Source organism: Pygocentrus nattereri, chromosome 2, assembly GCF_015220715.1.
Source record: "Pygocentrus nattereri isolate fPygNat1 chromosome 2, fPygNat1.pri, whole genome shotgun sequence".
Classification (NCBI taxonomy): Eukaryota; Metazoa; Chordata; class Actinopteri; order Characiformes; family Serrasalmidae; genus Pygocentrus; species Pygocentrus nattereri.
The window spans coordinates 38,169,562-38,183,718 of record NC_051212.1 but is presented as its reverse complement, the minus strand read 5'-3'; the positions used below and the strand labels follow the sequence as shown (position 1 = coordinate 38,183,718).

At 38.8% G+C, this 14,157-nt stretch overlaps 1 protein-coding gene across 1 annotated transcript in view; it reads left to right on the top strand.

Annotated features, from left to right (window-relative positions):
* Positions 1 to 14,157, top strand: part of nrbp2a (nuclear receptor binding protein 2a) — a 38,474-nt gene that overhangs the window by 21,139 nt on the left and 3,178 nt on the right. Inside the window, exons 2-17 of the mRNA XM_017686023.2 lie at positions 3,255 to 3,377; positions 3,914 to 4,015; positions 4,141 to 4,230; positions 4,462 to 4,502; positions 5,162 to 5,256; positions 5,405 to 5,428; positions 8,191 to 8,274; positions 9,236 to 9,291; positions 9,402 to 9,497; positions 10,159 to 10,291; positions 10,816 to 10,918; positions 11,002 to 11,052; positions 11,178 to 11,313; positions 12,643 to 12,696; positions 12,857 to 12,920; positions 13,907 to 13,962. Coding sequence (XP_017541512.1) covers positions 3,255 to 3,377; positions 3,914 to 4,015; positions 4,141 to 4,230; positions 4,462 to 4,502; positions 5,162 to 5,256; positions 5,405 to 5,428; positions 8,191 to 8,274; positions 9,236 to 9,291; positions 9,402 to 9,497; positions 10,159 to 10,291; positions 10,816 to 10,918; positions 11,002 to 11,052; positions 11,178 to 11,313; positions 12,643 to 12,696; positions 12,857 to 12,920; positions 13,907 to 13,962 — 1,308 coding nt within the window. The remainder of the gene's footprint in view (positions 1 to 3,254; positions 3,378 to 3,913; positions 4,016 to 4,140; positions 4,231 to 4,461; positions 4,503 to 5,161; positions 5,257 to 5,404; positions 5,429 to 8,190; positions 8,275 to 9,235; positions 9,292 to 9,401; positions 9,498 to 10,158; positions 10,292 to 10,815; positions 10,919 to 11,001; positions 11,053 to 11,177; positions 11,314 to 12,642; positions 12,697 to 12,856; positions 12,921 to 13,906; positions 13,963 to 14,157) is intronic.

Genomic DNA, 14,157 nt, shown 5'->3' with positions numbered 1-14,157 from the left:
GGAGAGGTTTAGAAAGGGTTAAATGAACACTGATCATAGTAGTGCTTTTCTGAGCAACTGAACTTTATTTAAATAAATGTATATACTTAAATACATTCATTTCCCAGATAAACAGCTTTTGTAATTATAATTTTCAATACTGTAGTGCTGAGAATTATACATGAAGATGCTGCGATGTCGCATCACAAAGAAGGAATCTGTGCATTCTGACACATAGGTGCTGGCAGACTGTGTGAGACCGCTTGCTCTTCAAAATAGCAAGTGATTTCAGACAACATGACAAAGCTCTGATTCATGAAAGCCTGAAGGCATACGCTAACTCACGCTCCCTTATCACTTGCACCCACATGATGGAAGAACAGTCTTTTCCGATGATGAAGCTGCAGGAGCACACAGTTGCATACATAATGCATGAACTGTAATAGAGGGTTCTGATAGTGGAAGCCAATCCATGATACCATGGGAAGAGAGCATGTCATGGCAGGATATGAAGGTAGTGCTGTGTTTTTTTTTTTTTTTGTTTTGTTTTGTTTTGTTTTTCTCACTGGGCAAGCAATAGCATTGGTTTATAGGAGGAGGATTTACAAGGCCCTGAGCTAAAGGCTTAGGTACCCACTGGATTTATGAACATAGTGTCCCCAGTTATTGGACCTTGAGTCGATTTTAACTGGTTTTTAGAATTTGTTTTGGGGCAAATCAGGGCTGTCTGTGCACCGTTTCTTTACAAACACAAACAGGCTATAATCCGATAATTCCTAATGGTATACAGTTCTTGCGTCATAGATTACAGAGGGCTAACAACCTGTATTACCACTCATTTTATATTGCGTCATTTGGGAATAAGGAGGCCCTCTGGCTAGGCCTGTGTGGTGAGTTCTACATGTTCCAAGCATTTTTTTGTCCAACTAAACAGTGTAACGAGAATGTATTTCAGGAATACGTCACCTCATAATATCTTAAATTAGTTCTTTTTCCAAGATGAAAAGTATGTATTTGTACCTTTTCATAACCTGATGCTTTAAAACTGAAACTGAAAAAAGCCTGGAGACATCACTGGGTGTGTGGAGTCAGTACAACATAGAAAATATAATTTCGATGGGTTATGGTACCATTATGTTTGCTGACTATAGATACTGAGATGAAGGGACCACCCCAGTGACAAGAGGGGTATGACCCCAGTGACAGTTTTGTACCTTTATTGTGAGAGTGTAGAGAACAGTGTGTCCTTTTAGACTATTTGCAAGTCTAGTTGAAATTACTTAACAAACATGGTTTGAGGCAAGTTTTAATTGGAGTGCGCTAATTGGTAGTTGGTAAGATTACATTACTTTTTACTAGTAACTCCAGGGCAAAACTAGATGAGCAACTTTACTCATCCAACATGGTTCAGGCTAATCACTACATTTGGAGTAACAGGAAAATCATGATTTTTATTTTCTTTTCTTAAAAGCGACTAGTACATGTTAAAGTGTGATCTGTGGAAATGCCTATGATTTGTCAAACTGACTGGAAAAGCCTGTGTTTTGTTGTAATGTTCCCTTTCACTGCACTCAGTAGGAACAGCTGTGTTTGGCGACCGCATGTTTATTTGTCACAAGGATACTAATAAAACAGAATACAGCAATTAGGGCTGTTTGTGATTAACTAAATTGCATAGGCCAAAATCACAGTTTTACTCAACATACAGCTTAACGGTTTAGGCTCTGGATGAATGTTAATGCATGCTGAAATCCCCTCTTGCTCTGTGTTTTTCTGCTCTGTGAAGGAGCTAGTTTTCTCTTCAGGTGGTCCTCATAAGTAGGCAGCATTTGAGCCATCTGTGCAATAGCCACCCTCAGGCCAGGCCTTGGCTCAGGACTACTAATAGCTGGTGATCTCAGCAGCTTGCTGTAAATAGTTTGTATGTTTATTTGAAAAATTTAGTCAGTTTAAAACTAATTATACATCCTACGCTTTCCTGAAGCTCTACTTCTGGAAATACTACAAAAATGCACATTTCCAAGAAAAACGGGTGCTCAAACTCTAAAGCACCCTTTGTACACAGTGGCCTCATTCTGCATTCACAAGGTTGGATTTAATGGACTGCTTGACCTCTTCAAAAGTTTGCTGTGTTGTATAATTAATGCATGCAATCACTCCGCAAACATTTCACCTGGCCTGTGCCCTTTAATGCCCTCTATTGAAAAAGACATGTCAGTATAGAGAAGGCAAAATGTTCAAAGCGTGGGTTATAGACAGAAAACTTCAGTCCCAGAGCAGATGTTCCTCAGCAGGAGCAGACCACAGTGTGCCTGACTGTAGACCGCACAGCTAGAGGTGCCCTTATACAAGAAGAGCAGGACATGCTTTGTTTACAAATGGGCTGAGTTAAAATGGAAAAATCTGCAGAGGGGGCCATATCTCTATAGTTTTTGATGATTCAGGGTGTGTTGTTTTTGTTCAAACTGGATGGAGGGAGGAACTGAAGTATTTTGAAAACAAACAGTTTGTAGATATTCACAGAGCCTTGTTTAGTTATGCTAGACCTGCCTGATCTGAGCCATCCCATTCACCAAGAGGGGGATATGATGCACTACAATTTAGAGAGAGAGAAAGGGAGGGAGAGATGCATCTGTAGTGCATGTAAAAAGCTTACAATTATAAATGTGAGAGATTGCAGCGAGTGAGGAAGTGAAATTGTGAAATGTGCCTAGACACACACAAAATATGGATTCATATTGTGCAAAGGGCACGATTTGTGCTTAGATTTAATTATTTTTCTTATCAGTAATGGGGTTTAAAGGCTGTCAGTGACAAACTGAAAGAATAGAGTATTTACACATAAGCCTATAGTTATTTTGCTACTATACTGTTTAAAAGTAATGAGAAATACATAATTAGTTGCATAGTTATGGAATCAACTACATTTCTATCTGAAGTACATTTTGTATTGACTGGTTCTGTTTCAAACCATAACACAAACCTGGTTAAAATGAAAAAGAATTTCCTTTCTGTTACATTCACAATAACTTGATGAAATGTCTCCTTTGTGTGATTCAGAGGTTAAAATTCACACTTTTGACTGAATTTCTCTACTTATTTCAATGAGATATGGGTCAGAAATACTATAGAAGTTATGATTTGTAGGGGTTAAGGGTTGCTTGTAAGATCATCTGCAACAAAGTTGTGAACTCATACATTTTTTTTTTTTTCCTTCTCTTTCTTCTTTCTTTTTTCTCCCCACCACCTTTTCTTTTGCTGCTTCTGCTGGGCAGGTGAGTCAAGGAAATGTGCCTGGTATCGAGAGTGCTTCGTTGGCCATGGACACAGAGGAGGGGGTGGAGGTGGTGTGGAATGAGGTTCAGTTCTCTGACAAGAAGGTGTTCAAGGCCCATGAGGTAACAACATAGTCACTCATCACTCTGAAACACTGTTGAAAGAGCTGTGTAGGCAACAACAAAAACATGATCTTTATTAATAGATTGTTTCTGTTTAGTTCTTTAATTTTATTTGTATTCCAATTTTCCCCTAATTTAGGTGTGCTAAGTTCCTCATTCTAGCTGGGTCTCACCAAATCATGTGATAGAGGGCTATCCTGCCCATCCAGAGAGGGAAAGAGCAATTATGCTCCCCTGAAATCCAAAAATCAAACTCATGATGTCCTGACAATAGGGCTAACACTTAGACTGGTGTGCCATTCAGAAGTCCAGCACTTTTTATTTTTACCCTGTTGTCAAAGCCCTCACTGCACTCATTGGTGCACGTATTGTTTGTCTTCTATGCTCACATAGGATGATATTAGTCAGTGAGAATGTATCAAGGATAACTTTAGACAATGGCAGTAAAAAAGAGATTGATGCCTTTTTTTCTTTGTGTGTGTGTGTGTGTGTGTGTGTGTGTGTGTGTGTGTGTGTGTGTGTGTGTGTGTGTGTAGGACAGAATCAGGGAAATGTTTGAGAACCTGATGCAGGTGGAGCACCCAAACATTGTCAAGTTTCACAAATACTGGCTGGACACAAAGGAGAGCCGAGCCAGGGTAGGCTATAAAAATAGAAACATGCAAAAAAAAGCATCATTTAATAACAATGCCCTAAAATGAATCAAAGAAATGGGAAAAAAAATGTAATGAAAGTATTTAACATCACTGTCTTCCTGTGCCAGGTTATTTTTATCACTGAGTACATGTCGTCTGGAAGTCTTAAGCAGTTTTTGAAGAAAACCAAGAAAAACCACAAGACAATGAATGTGAAGGTAGGAATTGTTATTTTTTTAGGAATTGTCCTTGTTTCTCTCATTCAAAATGACTTTACATGCAGTACACCACCACCTTGTGGTAAAAGAGCAACAGCACTGCTGCATCTACACATCCTGTCTGCATGATCATCCATCCATTTCTCACAATGTTTTGGTGTCTGTGTGTGTTTGTGTGTGTCAATTTCTCTTTGTGTGTGTGTGTGTGTGTTTGTGTGTGTGTGTGTCTAGGCATGGAAACGCTGGTGCACACAGATCTTATCCGCCCTCAGGTAAGACTCCAACTCAGTCGTACAGTATCAGTGTTGTAAGAAAACCTTAAATTAATAAATGCAGTTAAGGTTTTCTCATGACAGTCAGATTTTTTTCCCCAATGTGTTAAGCTCACTAAATTAATATAATTGAGTACTAAAATTAGCTGAAAATGCCATATTTAAGTCTGTTTTCTTTAGAGGATGTCTTATTCACACATAGAAAATCAGCAAAAGATATAGTTTGAGGGAAGCATTCAGGTATTTATATTACTGCAAATGATATCACAGAGTCTGCCCTAGAAATATCTCCCAGTTTAAAGCAGCTGTGGAATAACCATGGTTTAATTTCAACCAATCATGCCTTGACCTTTAAGTATACACTATTTAAGCATACACAACCACTAATGCTGCATTTACATATTGCCACTGAGGGAAAAAATATCCTGTGCCTCATAGCAGAGACCGACTTCAACAATGAAATGTCTGGCATTCATGGCTCAAGAAGCAAAAAAGTGACGAGATTGATGAAATGTCACAATGAAATGTCCAGTTTTCATCACCCATCTACTGTCAGAATGTAAACGCAGCATAATTGCTTTGTTTCTGCTGTTCAGCTGCAGACAGTACTGTGACTGTATCAGTTCTACACATCATTTTTTGCTCTTTCTGAACCCCAGTTACCTGCATTCTTGTGATCCGCCCATAATCCATGGAAACCTGACCTGCGACACCATCTTCATCCAACACAACGGCCTCATCAAGATCGGCTCAGGTGCAGCATGGTTTTCTTCATTGTGTCTTTATTACAGTGGAGATCAGTATAAGATGTGTGCCAATCTTGTTTCAAGTGTCTAAAGTTAATTGATTTTTCCAGCTCTTATCCTATGACAATTTACCTTTCTTTCTGTCTTCCTCCACAGTGTGGCACAGGCTTTTTGTCAATGGTAAGTGTTAGTAGTGATCATCTGCTTTTCTCCTGCATGACAATGCAATCATGATGTATAATACTGCGTTGTCCAACTTGGAATTAAGAAATACACTGCTCAAAAAAATAAAGGGAACACTCAAATAACACATCCTAGATCTGAATGAATGAAATATTCTCATTGAATACTTTGTTCTGTACAAAGTTGTATGTGCTGACAACAAAATCACACAAAAATCATCAATGGAAATCAAATTTATTAACCAATGGAGGCCTGGATTTGGAGTCGCACACAAAATTAAAGTGGAAAAACACACTACAGGCTGATCCAACTTTGATGTAATGTCCTTAAAAATGTCCTCCCAGACCTGGACTAAAGCATCCGCCAACTCCTGGACAGTCTGTGGTGCAACGTGGCATTGGTGGATGGAGCGAGACATGATGTCCCAGATATGCTCAATCGGATTCAGGTCTGGGGAACGGGCGGGCCAGTCCATAGCTTCAATGCCTTCATCTTGCAGGAACTGCTGACACACTCCAGCCACATGAGGTCTAGCATTGTCCTGCATTAGGAGGAACCCAGGGCCAACCACACCAGCATATGGTCTCACAAGGGGTCTGAGGATCTCATCTCGGTACCTAATGGCAGTCAGGCTACCTCTGGCGAGCACATGGAGGGCTGTGCGGCCCTCCAAAGAAATGCCACCCCACATCATTACTGACCCACTGCCAAACTGGTCATGCTGAAGGATGTTGCAGGCAGCAGATCGCTCTCCACGGCGTCTCCAGACTCTGTCACGTCTGTCACATGTGCTCAGTGTGAACCTGCTTTCATCTGTGAAGAGCAAAGGGCGCCAGTGGCGAGTTTGCCAATCCTGGTGTTCTCTGGCAAATGCCAAGCATCCTGCACGGTGTTGGGCTGTGAGCACAACCCCCATCTGTGGACGTCGGGCCCTCATACCATCCTCATGGAGTCGGTTTCTAACCGTTTGTGCAGACACATGCACATTTGTGGCCTGCTGGAGGTCATTTTGCAGGGCTCTGGCAGTGCTCCTCCTGTTCCTCCTTGCACAAAGGCGGAGGTAGCGGTCCTGCTGCTGGGTTGTTGCCCTCCTACGGCCTCCTCCACGTCTCCTGGTGTACTGGCCTGTCTCCTGGTAGCGCCTCCAGCCTCTGGACACTAAGCTGACAGACACAGCAAACCTTCTTGCCACAGCTCACATTGATGTGCCATCCTGGATGAGCTGCACTACCTGAGCCACTTGTGTGGGTTGTAGAGTCCGTCTCATGCTACCATGAGTGTGAAAGCACCACCAACATTCAAAAGTGACCAAAACATCAGCCAGAAAGCAAAGGTACTGAGAAGTGGTCTGTGGTCCCCACCTGCAGCACCACTCCTTTATTGAGTGTGTCTTGCTAATTGCCAATAATTTCCACCTGCTGTCTATTTGCACAACAGCATGTGAAATTGATTGTCAGTCAGTGTTGCTTCCTAAGTGGACAGTTTGATTTCACAAAAGTTTGATTTACTTGGAGTAATATTGTGTTGTTTAAGTGTTCCCTTTATTTTTTTGAGCAGTGTAGTTCAGGAAAGTCAAATTTACAGTTTTTCCTTTAGCCTTAGTGCAGTTCATCAGCCAATACGCATTTGATGTCTAAAGCTGGTCCTTTTCTAAAGCTGCAAGGTTCCTGTAGCTACTACAAAATGGCTTACATCTAATTGCCATTGTGCAGACTGAGACTACTAAAGGTTGTGATGATTTAGGTATGCAATCTCAAATAGACTGACTTCAGTGGTTTCTAACCCATGGCATACTGTTCTCTATAAAAATAAAAAGAAGTATGTCACATAGCTAAAAACAGTAGTAGGAGCCATCCTCAAGCCCAATTATTATAAATAACAGTATGTCATACAGTGTAAGGAACCAAGTTTGTTTGGGATTACTTGATGCAGTTTGGGGCTAATATGTAATGAATTAGGCATGGTACAAACTTTTATTACTTGTTATCTACAGTAGCCTTGTGGTGCCAGTGCAAAATTAAAAAGGAATAACAGATGCTGATCAATTACATTTGAACTGTGTTTATTTTTATGTTATGTTATGGTTATTATTATGTTTGTTAAGGGGAATTCCATCCATTTTCTAAAAAGTATTGATAGTTCAATTATTGACAGGTAAACAAAGTTGTTCTGAGTTGTTTTAATGTCAGTGGTACCTCTCTTTCCTCCACCTTTTAGGTCAAAACCTAATCACAGTACAGTGTATTCATAATCAAAACAATGTATTCATAACTGTTTCATCTAATATCTTTTAGTGATGTAGGCATGAAAGTCTTCTGATGCCTTGGTCTGATTACCACCGCTGTGAATGATTCTGGCTCGTTCACAGTTTCTCTAGAATGTAGAATTTCACATCAGAACATTCTGACTGACTTTGTCTGTATCTGAACATCTGTCCTTCCACTCATCCATGAAGCTTAGTTTGTCTATATTTATGTAGAACTACAGCTGTTAGTTTATTGTGAGTGCACTGCTGCTATATCCTACTTGGGTTTCATTGTTAAGCAGATGGAAGAGAAACAATCTGTGTTACTACATCCATCCCCCAGAGTGCTGCTTTTGAATGTGGCCTAGCATTCCCAGGCTCTTTTCAGATGTGTTTATTGCTGTGGTTTGGACAGACCACCCCTACTTACAAATACATACACATAAACTAAGTAGTACAAACAAGCAGTCCTACACTCTGCGTTTGTTGTTAAGCTGTTGGTTTATGTTTTCAGTGTTCCCAGAGGCCATTCATGGAAATGTGCACCAGCATCGCGACGAGCTGCGGAATCAGCACTTTTTTGCTCCTGAGTATGGCCGTAAGTGCCTGCCAAATTCTGACTGTCCATGGGTCAATGACAAATAAGATTTTCAAAAATTTTTAAGAATCTTATTAACAAGGACATGATGTGCCTTTTTATATATGCTTATATATTTGCTTCTGTGCATTTTATTTCTTAAATATAGTAAGCATTATCAAAGCTTTTAATTGCCTATTTCAGGTATTAAACCTGTACTGGTCTGGTCTACATCATTTTATATTTGCTAGTTGTGCCACCTGACTTTTCAAACTAACTTTATATTATACAGGCATCTACTTCGACACCTGTAGAAACTTACATTTTTCAAATAAATGTTGTAATGATTACTCTTTTTCATGGTTTTCATGATACAGTATCTTGGCCCCTCTTTTGTGAAAGCATATCAAACTAAAAGTCCTTTGTTTTTGGTTATGCCACCTGACATTTGAGTATGTAATAAATTGTGGAGAAATATTTTTGCAATAAGTTGAATGCTTTTTTGCAACATGGTTTGCCTTAAGGTGCCTTATTTTGCAGCATGTTTTTTTTATAGTTTAGAAACTATTTTATTTAGAATTTTAGTTTATTTAATTAACATATATAGTTGAATGGGCAAATAGAAACCAAATTGAATTTTATATGGATGCACTGCAAATTGTTTCACATAAGAGGTATTGTTAATGTCATATATGTATTAAATTATTTTGGGGGAAAATAATGAACTTGGACACAAAAAAATGCATGTCATGTCGCTGACCCCCACCTGTTTGTTTTTTCTCCTGATGCTCATGTTCTTTTTCACAGTTTTTTTTTTTTTTAACACTGACAAAAAGTGTTTTGTGTTCTATAAATACTGAAAATGCACACAGTATGCACAGCATATAGTAAATATAATGAGTCATAACGACAATAAAATACCATCATATTGCCCAGCCTTTGTTACAGCCTTTCACCTCTCCTGTTTTGCCTCTGTCCCCAGTTGCTGAGGATGACTACTCTATTGATATATATTCCTTTGGCATCTGTGCCTTGGAGGTACAACACTGAACACTGACCATTAACTACGAGCATAACAAGTACAGTCTCTTTCTGAGTCGCCATTCAAGTACAGCCACCGATTAATTTTTTTTCTTACTCCACTCAAGATGGCAGTCTTAGAGATTCAGGCCAATGGAGACACTGCGGTTTCCAAAGAGGCCATCACTCATGCTGGACAGTCGCTGGAAGACCCTCTCATGAGGGTAAACAATTTAAGTCTTCTGTTTTTCCCATAACATTAGGCTAAACAATATGCATCTTTAAGGGATTTGTACTAGAAAAAAAGCTTACAAGAAAAGAGTAACAGTTACTTGAAGGCTGAAGGACTAAGGACTTCAGAAAACATGTCTTACACATACGTAACTTGCTGTTAAGTCATTTATAAACATCTGTGAACCATACAGTGCTGCGCAACAGTCAGAGACCATCCTTCATTTATTTAATTTCCAGTTAAAATGGCAATTAAAGACAAATTCTTCTTCATCTAGGCGATATTTCTGAGGAGATTAGGTATAAGGAAGTATAAGGTGCATAAGGGGGGGTAAAATGTTCAAATAAAAAGTTATTCATATATATATATATATATATATATATATATATGTGTGTGTGTGTGTGTGTGTGTGTGTGTGTATATATATATGTATGTGTGTGTGTGTGTGTGTATATGTGTGTATGTGTGTATATATATATATATATATATATATATATATATATATATATATATATATATATATATAAATTCATATATATATTAATATATAATGTGTATATATCTTACTAAGCTTCAGATTAAATCTTACAAAGTGCTCAATATTAAACAATGAGCTAAACCTTTTACTCTTTTGTCTCTGTGGATGTACCCAGGAGTTTACTCAGTTATGTGTGCGTACAGACGCTAAGCTGAGGCCTACAGCTCATGACCTGCTATTCCACAGAGTGCTGTTTGAGGTCCACTCCTTAAAATTGCTCGCTGCCCACTGCTTCATCAGTAACCAGTGTAAGTAGATGCCCATAGTAGGAACTGTTAATACATATACATTGTTGTTTTTCTTTCAGCTTCCAATTTTAAGCTGCTGTCAAGACCTTCTCATCCAGCTTTTATACTTCATATTCTAAAAATGCTGATGCAAGATCAAGTTCACATTATCGGTAATATAGCTAACTAGTCAGCAGTTTAGTTGTCATTGACTTACAAAAGATCCTGTCTTGTCTGCAAAGGAGATCATCCGTATTGCTGTTTTTGAATGAAAATAATAACATTTTTGATCTGGCCTGCTCATGCAACAATCAGAATGCAGGATGGACCTGCAAACTGACAGTATTAATCTGTAAAGCACTGTTTAACTCAGGGGTACTCAGTTCTGGTCCTGGAGTTCTACCAACCTGGAGATTACGGATACAACACACCTTCTATAATCTATAATTGTCAAATGCTCCTGAAGGCCTTTCAATCAGAGTAGTTTTGAGCAGCATGGGTTTAATGCAGAAGAACTAACTGGTTATTATTCCCCATTGAAACAGATCTTCTTCCAGAGAACTGTGTGGAGGAGAAGACCAAGTCTATTGATCCAAACGGTGTCATGGCAGAGATCAATCATAGTGATCGACCAGGAATCCAGTTAAAGTAAGTTGTTAATGTGTTTGACATGTTTCTCTCCATCATATGTGACATCTCTCCCCTTACTGCCTTCTCTCTTTGTTCTTAAGGTATTCGCATGTCTCTCCACTGGAGTTGGACAAGTTCCTGGAGGATGTTAAGTAAGTGTGATGGTGACAGGGGCTATCCAAGAACTCAAGATTTCATATTTGTTTTAAAACCATATTTATATTTCTGTGAGTACATTAAATTAAGTAGTAACCCATTAGCCATTCTCTTTGTCCAGGAATGGAATCTATCCCCTGATGAACTTTGCCTCGCAGAGGCCACATCCTATTCCACGTGCACTATCCCTGTCCCAGGAGCACATGGAGACGGTGAAGACGCCAACGCCAGAGCCCCAGGAGACTGAGACCAGGAAAGTAAGTAGAATAGGGAAACGGATGAGACTATAAGTAGCTTTGGTTGAATGTACACGGTCCATCAAGCTTGGGATGCACAATGTTTACATTTAACTAATATCCCAACCTTTTTAAAAGTTTAATTTATTTATTGTTTGTGATTTATTCACATATTTTATAACAGCAGGATGTTTAGGTGAGGCTTGGCTGCTATAGTATAGTATTTAGTAATCCTCATTAAGTAAACATATTTCTCTGTAGTGCTAATACATGTAGATATAATCACAACACCTGCATTTTATAAATGCGTATGTGTGAATGTCTACATCTGCAGATATGTTCATTGACATAAGCCCACAGTTCCTATATCAGTGCATCCCTACTTGTTGGATGAAATCATTCATTTTTTTGACCTGGTCAATACAAGCAATGCAACAAGATAGGACACCTGATGGGATAGATCTCATAGTTGTGTCTCTTAAAAAGAAGTGTGCTGGAAAGGATGCTTCAGACTGATGAAACAGTTTAGTGGATGGTTCTTTAAAAACATCTTTGTGAGTGGTATGAGTGTGAAGCTCCAAATAACATAAAATGTCTATTCCCTTTAAAGTGTTTCCTAAAGCTGAACGTCAGAACCGAAATAGAATTCAACAATTTTCTTGAAAATAATTTATCAAAAATATTAATGTCTTTAAACTTTGGTGTTGGTGAAGAGTACCTTGGATGGCAAAACAAGGTAAAACAAATGAATGGATCCTCAAACAAATTAAACCTCACCTCTCACTCGAAGCCCAGTGAACCAAACTGAAGCTCTCCTATTCTGGACATGTTCCAAGAATAATTAGTTAATTGGAAAAGAACTATTATACTCAGACAGGTTGAAGGTAAAAGAGGAAGAGGACGACCAGCAACGATGGATGGATGCTGTCCCAAGGGATCACGAACCAGCCATTCAGAGGCTTGAAGACTCAGAAATGACAGGATATTCTGGACCACTGGTCGACAACCCTGGCTCTGGAGAGCTACCTTCCTGCAGAGCTCTAGCTAATCAACCTCTGGAAAAACACTATCCATATGGTCACCAAGAGTCAGAAAGTACTTCACAGCACTTAATAGTAATAATGATAATAAAACTTTGGCAATGAATGATGAAAAAGTACTTGCAAGGTTTTTGTTAACACAAAATAACTATTTCTAATGCATATTTTGTCACACTCCACTTCATTTTTAGCAAAGTGTCTTAGTGTGACGAGCAGATTTTGTCAGTTATTTCTTGATTTTGCGACATGAACGATATGCTGTACAAGGTGTGTTCTTAGGGTTTTTTTTTTTTTTTTTTTTTATACACAGGTAGTCCAGATGCACTGCAATCTGGAGGCTAATGAAGAGGGAACCAGGAGTCATGTGAGTTTAAATCACTTTCATCATTGCTTTAATCCAAATCCCTTAAAACACTACTGGAATGTTTTGACTCAGTATACCATACCAAATAAATACTAATGTGTCTGTTTACAAGAAAAAAATGGTTTCTTTTCAATTACTTTCCTGCTTTCTGTCTTTTTAGCTGTCTCTTTTTTTGAAGATGGATGACAAACTGCACCGCCAGCTTAGCTGTGATGTTCTGCCAAGTAAGTCAACCTACGGGAAATTATATTGAATTTATTCAGGATGAGTCTAAAATTCTTGCACAATACTGATCAAATTAAAGCTGTATTTAAGGATTAGTGTAGATGAGATGTTAGCAGTAAAATTGTGTTCAGTGTACATTTCCTGCTTTTGTGCTCCACAAGTAGCTGACACAACAGGAGGGGTTTTATTTTGCAATATTTCTAGATGAGCTTCAGCATATCATGCAAACTGATCTAAACACTGGTGAGGTGCAGGGTTTTTAAAAAAACGTGAGCTAGGAGCTTTTGCTCGGGACAAAAGGACATAAAAAGTATAATAACAGACTGAAAAAGCATTTTTGGCCACTTCTTCACTCATTTTGCACAGTGTTTTTCACATACATACATTTAAAGTTTAAAGGATGTTTCCTAAGAACATGTCTTTGCAACGTTACTCCTGGCATCTCCAAAGTCTCCACGCAGAGACAAAAAAGGACAGCAAAACAACAAAGAACAATTAATCAGTGTCAACATTGGGTCAAGAGAAATCTCTCTGTTATACAGTTCAGAAAACCAATTTAATATGTTAGCCCAAAAAGAAGTAATTTTGGGGCAGAATCAAAACACATGTCCCAACGTTCTGTCAAATGCCTTACATCTGTGGCGTAGCTTAAAATGATGCATCTTATCTGATTCATCTTTGGAGTAATGTATAATCTGTTAGTGATCTTGTATTAATTGTACTCTGGCATTAATAGGATCTTTCTTAAGCCGTCCTCCCACACCTCATCACTCCACCCATTTTCTGAGCAGTCCTCCTCTGGCTGACCTCTCTCAAATGCATTTGTATGAGCCATAGATACTGTCACAAAAGGCTTAGTACGTTTTGTCAAATCAAACCTGTTTGAAGTTGTTGTGTCTTGCTTCGATTTGTATGAATATTGCAAAAGCAGATGGAGATTACAGCTTGAAAATGGGGGAATTTTTTCTTTTTTTTTCTTTTTCAGCCGACCGTCCCAGAGACCTGGCCAGTGAGCTGGTGCACCATGCATTCATTAGCGAGGTGGGTGAGGACTTCTTACACAAAAGTAAATTTGACTGAGATGTGCGTGTTGCAGATGCATCGCCTATTGAGACAACAGACAAATTCAATTAAGTTGTGTAGCACATTTTATATCAATTTTCTCAGGGTGCTTTTAATTACTAAGCAGTGAAAGAGCACCAGGAAAAAAATAATTAAATACATTTTTAAGAAATA